We start from the raw sequence: 5,145 nt of genomic DNA, 5'->3' as shown, positions 1-5,145 counted from the left end.
AATCTGTGCCATTCAATTAATCTGTGGGAGTCTTACACACTCATCTACAAAATGGGAATAATAATCCCCACTTTGAAGGACTATTGTGAAGATTAAATAAGATGAAGTATACAGGCTCTTTCTGATTCAGCCTCCCTGACTTGTGAAGTTTTACTTTTAAGTTAAGGACATGTTCACAATCATTGCATCATTATGATGAATATAGCACTGTCCTTGGGAAAGGCTCATTACTGTGGTTTCTACTATCACTGGTAGTAATCTTGATGTTTAAATCTATTTAGAGAATATGGTAAAACTTGGCTCCTAGTCATCTAGAGTAAAAATGAGAATAAAGACAAACACTTTCATGTTATGCTGAAAGTATATTTATATATATAGATATAGATATTTATTTTGCTGCAGACAGCTTTTACTGATGAGTCATTTTAATGTTCAAAGAACAGACTATTTCAATACTACATAATCTGTACCAGAATGAGATGGATAGCTTCTCAATTCATTTCACAAAGCCAGCACAACTCTGATACCAAAACATAACAATTATAACACAAAACAGAGAATCACAGATCTCACTTAAAAATACAGATGCCAAAATACCAAATAGAACAGTAGCCAATTGAAATCAACACCACATGAAAATGTACAAAGCTTTGGCAGATACCAAGTTGATCCAAATTGAAATCCAAACTTACACACATAGAACCGGAACATAAACACCAGAAACAAAAGGCCCCCCCACCCCACCCTGTCAGTGGCCTCTGGCCAGGAACCCAAAGGAATGAGATATCTGCAGAAGGAACCACATTAGCGGGGAGGGGAACTGCTGGTGGGGTCACCGGCATTATCACCGGATCCAGGCTCATCCTCATCCAAATCTTCAGCCTCACACTCTGCCAGCGCTTCAAAGTACTGCAAAGGCCAGCACCGTGGATCTCTCTTATGGAGCTTGGCCAAAAACCTCAAAACAAGCATCTTGCTGGTTTCTAGGAATGCTCGGGGGCCCCAGAGGAATTCATATTCTGCTGGCTCAGTATAGGGGATTCGCCTGTACTCTAGGTACTTCTGCCTTACAAATACTTCAGTGATGAGTTTCTTTGTATTTCCGAAGAGAGCATGTGTCTCTCGGACATCCAACCCAAGCCTGTACAGAAAACTAAAGATCATGTCCTCCCTGACACAATTGCCTTTCATAAAAATGAGACTCAGGACCACCATCAGGAGGCCTAACTTGGGCCTGTCTAAATAGGATGCCACTGGTTCACCCCTATGGTGTCCCAGCTTGTTGATGATAATATAAGAGTGGTTTTCAGGATCAATTTCTTTCAATTGATAACCAAAGACACACTCCAGCTTATTGTTGGCACGATTGATGATATCCAAGCACTCATCTTTATATTCACGGATGATGAATTTCACCATCTCTGAGCGCTTGATGGGCACCTTGGCTTGGTCCTTGACCAAGAGGAACTGCACCAATGCATTTGCTCTCTCATCCAAGGGAGACAATGGCTGAGTCTCCAACTTGGGGTCATTCTGGGTGACACCAAATCCCTGAGAGAGATTGGTGAACTCAGAGATAATCAGGGGCTGAGGGCTACCTGGGCTTTCCCAGAGACCCAGGGCCCTGGAAGTGCTTGGGCCCTCCCAGGCACTCAGAGCCCAAGTTGTGCTGGGTCCTTCCCAGCCACTCAGGATGCGGGAGGTGCTCGGGCCCTCCCAGCCACTCAGGCCGCGGGAGGTACTCGGGCCCTCCCAGTCACCAAGGACCTGGATAGAGTTTTCAACCTCCCAGTCATTCAAGTTCAGATTTTCCCAGGGTCTTGGTGCCTGCCAGTCACGCAGGGCCAGCATTTGGCCACTGCTGTCCTCTTCAGTATTCAGATGTTTCTTCTTCCGAGTGGCTTTTCCAGAGCGACGGGGAGGCTCAGCAGGGGTCTTCGAGGCCTCTTGAGTAGTGGCCATTGCCTTGGGAGCAGCTGCCGTAGCCATCAGGATGGTAGGCACTGCCTGGGATGCTTTTGAAGCATTCACACTGGGTTGTGGAACCCATGGAACTGCAGGCAGGGCCTCCATGCAGGCGAATGGATCCTGCAGAGCAAGTGGCAGTGACTTTGGGGTCTCTGAGGGCGCAGATGGGCCCTGAAAGGCATTAGAAGAGGCAGGCTGGAACCGGGAGGTAGTTGGAAAGACCCTTGAAGTGGCAGTGAAGGTCTCCGAAGTGGCAGGCAAGTTTTTCCAGGCAGTTGGCAGGTGTGCTCGTGCAGCTGACACTGCCTTTGGAGCACAAAAAGTGGCAGCAAAGATCATGCGATCCTTCGAAGGAGCCCTACGTTCCTTTGAAGAGGTCCTGCGTTCCTTTGAAGAGGTCCTGCGTTCTATTGAGGAGGCCCTGGATTCTCCCGATGGAGTCATCAGTGATTTAGCGGAGCCCACGGGAAAATTTGCTGCCGCTAAGGGAGCTCCGGGCTGGCCCTGCAAGGCTGCTGGGGGGCCTTGCCAGGAGGGCTGGAGTTGCAAGGTGGGCAGCTCTGCTTGCGGGCCCGTGGGCTGGGCCTGCTGGGTGGGTAGCTGGATTTGCAGGGCCTTTTGGGAGGCCGGGACCCCCTGAAAGGGCTGCTCCAGCTGAACCACTGGTGGGCCCTGCCTCTGGGCCTCCTGGGTGGGCACTGGCTGCCAGAACTGCCCAGGGGCCTTGGAAGCCTGCCAGGCAAGAGCCTGGGCTTGCTGCACCTCCTGGAATTCCATCGATGTCGGCAGCTCGTGTGGCACTGGGGCTTGGCCTTTGGGGGCCTGCCAGATGATGGGAGGGCAGTGCACAGCCTGTGGAGCAGACAGGGGGGCCGACAGCACAGCCTGGGGTGCCTGCGGGCCAGCGGGGGGCGCCGTGGGCACCTGTGTTGCTGCTGGAGCAGTGGGCACCTGCGGTGCCGCCCGCACCTGTGGAGCTGCCCGCACCTGCGGGGTGGGCAGCCTAGCCTGCGGTGCCTGCCGCAACGGTGGCGGGGGTGGCAGAGCCTGCCAGAGTGGCGGTGGGGTGGCCAGGACCTGTGGGGCAGGCCGGATGGGCGGCGGTGCCTGGCGGATCAGCGGCGGTGCCTGACGTATCGGGGGCGGGGCCTGGCGCACCGGCGGAGGACCAGGTCGGATGGGTGGTGGGCCAGGGCGGATGGGTGGTGGGCCCTGGCGCACGGGTGGAGGTGCCTGCCAGGCAATGGTTGGAGCCTGCCAGGTGACCTGCGTGGCCTGCCAAGCCAGAGGCGTGGCTTGCCAGCCTTGTGGCGGGGCCTGCCATCCTGGCGAGGTGGCCTGCCAACCCGGGGGTGTGGCCAGCTGCGCCGGCGGGGCCTGCGGGCCCTGGGGAACCTGCGGAGGAGCCCTTATAACCTGAGACTGGATTTGCAGAATCAGAGGCTGAGCCTGTGGGGCCCAAGAAGCCAGAGGCTGAGCAGGTGGGGCCGCTGGCTGCGCCATCGGGGCTCCTGAAGCTGCAGGCTGGGTAATCGGAGCTCTCGAACCTGGAGGATGAATCATCAGGACTCCGGGACCAGGAGGCTTGGCCATCGGGGCTCCCGGAGGCGGAGGCTGGGTCATCAGGGCTCCTGGGGGCGGAGGCTGTGCCATCGGGGCTCCCGGAGCAGGAGGCTGGACCATCAGGACTCCCGGAGTCAGAGGCTGGGCCATCAGGACTCCCGGAGTCGGAGGCTGGGCCATCGGGGTCCCCGGAGGGGGAGGATGGGCCATCGGTGTCCCCGGAGGGGGAGGGTGAGCCATCGGTGTCCCCGGAGGGGGAGGATGCGCCATCGGTGTCCCCGGAGGGGGAGGATGCACCATCGGGGTCCCCGGAGGGGGAGGATGGGCCATCGGGGTCCCCGGAGGGGGAGGGTGGGCCAGTGGGGTCCCCGGAGGGGGAGGGTGGGCCATCGGGGTCCCCGGAGGGGGAGGATGGGCCATCGGGGCTCCGGGAGCTGAAGGATGCATCATCAGGACTCCCGGAGTCGGAGGCTGGGCCATCGGGGCTCCGGGAGGGGGAGGATGGATCATCAGGACTCCGGGAGTCGGAGGCTTGCCCATCGGGCCTCCCAGAGGGGGAGCCTGGACCATCGGGCCCCCAAGGGCTGGAGGTTGGGCCATCGGAGCCACTGGGGTAGGCGGCTGGCCCTGTGGGGCCTCCCAAGCAGGCTGAGGTGCCTGCCAAGCGGCCAGTGAAGCCTGCAAATCAATCGGAGGTGGATCCCAAGGGACTGGCGGAGCCCGAGAGGAGGCGGGCGGAGCCCGCATCAGAACCGTAGGGCGGCTATAGACCGGAGGCTTAGGGGCCTCGGCCGGGGGACTCGAATCACCCAAATTCTTACTTAGCTGCGACATGTCCCTTTGCTCTGACAGCTGGTGGGCCTTTTCCTCCGACAGCTGCTGGGCCTTTTCCTCCAGAGAGAAGAGAATGCCTACGTGGCTGATCAGAGGATCCCTCCCTGCTGACTGGTGAATAGGAAGTAAGTGCCCTTAGCTCTGCAGCTTTCCGCAGTAAGGAGGAGGGGGGAAGGGGGCTCAATCCCGCCCCTTCCCCGCCCCCGACCACCACAAGTGGATAGTGCAGAGGGGCGTCTACCAGAAATCCTGGCTGACACAAGATCCCTTCTCACTCTGTCCAGTCCCCTAATGCAGCCTGGTGAGACTTACCATAGATGAGTTTTCACAGAGGAGTGACAGGAACAGACCTATGTTTTAGAAATCACTGTACTGCAGTATAGAGTAGGAACAGACCACTGGTAACATGGAAGGCATCCATGAGGGGGGAGATGGTGTGGTTTGAGCTCAGATACAGCAAAATCGGAGCCAGAGGATAAAATAAATGCATATATGTATATGAGAGATTCAGGAATCATAATGGGCAGCTATTATAATTTAATGCAAAAAAGATGGAGAAGACATATAAGTCTGTCCTGGGAAAGTGGGGAATTGCTGGTGTAGTTAATTCTTTTAGGGACACAGTAGGAAACATGTGGGAAGAGAGATTCATGAGTATTGATTGGGACATGGACATTTGCAGTGCTGTTGGACTGCTAAGGAGAGATGCTCTATAGACCATCTTGTATGATGGCTTCGGATTCAAAAGAAAACTGAAATGGGAGTTAAGGTACTCCTGAA

The 5,145-nt window shown here is 55.9% G+C and overlaps 1 protein-coding gene across 1 annotated transcript; it reads right to left on the bottom strand.

Annotated features, from left to right (window-relative positions):
- Positions 1–352: 352 nt before the first annotated feature.
- Positions 353–4,511, bottom strand: MAGEL2 (MAGE family member L2). Its single transcript, XM_041753736.1, has one exon. The coding sequence runs from the start codon at positions 4,363–4,365 to the stop codon at positions 805–807; it is 3,561 nt and encodes a 1,186-aa protein (XP_041609670.1). The 5' UTR covers positions 4,366–4,511; the 3' UTR covers positions 353–804.
- Between the last annotated feature and the right edge of the window lie 634 nt (positions 4,512–5,145).

The sequence above is a fragment of the Vulpes lagopus genome, chromosome 4 (assembly GCF_018345385.1).
Source record: "Vulpes lagopus strain Blue_001 chromosome 4, ASM1834538v1, whole genome shotgun sequence".
Classification (NCBI taxonomy): domain Eukaryota; kingdom Metazoa; phylum Chordata; class Mammalia; order Carnivora; family Canidae; genus Vulpes; species Vulpes lagopus.
This window is presented reverse-complemented; position numbering and strand designations above follow the sequence as displayed.

Excerpts from the sequence above, each read along its gene's own strand:
- MAGEL2 (XM_041753736.1), bottom strand. The coding sequence starts at position 4,365 with ATGTCGCAGCTAAGTAAGAATTTGGGTGATTCGAGTCCCCCGGCCGAG.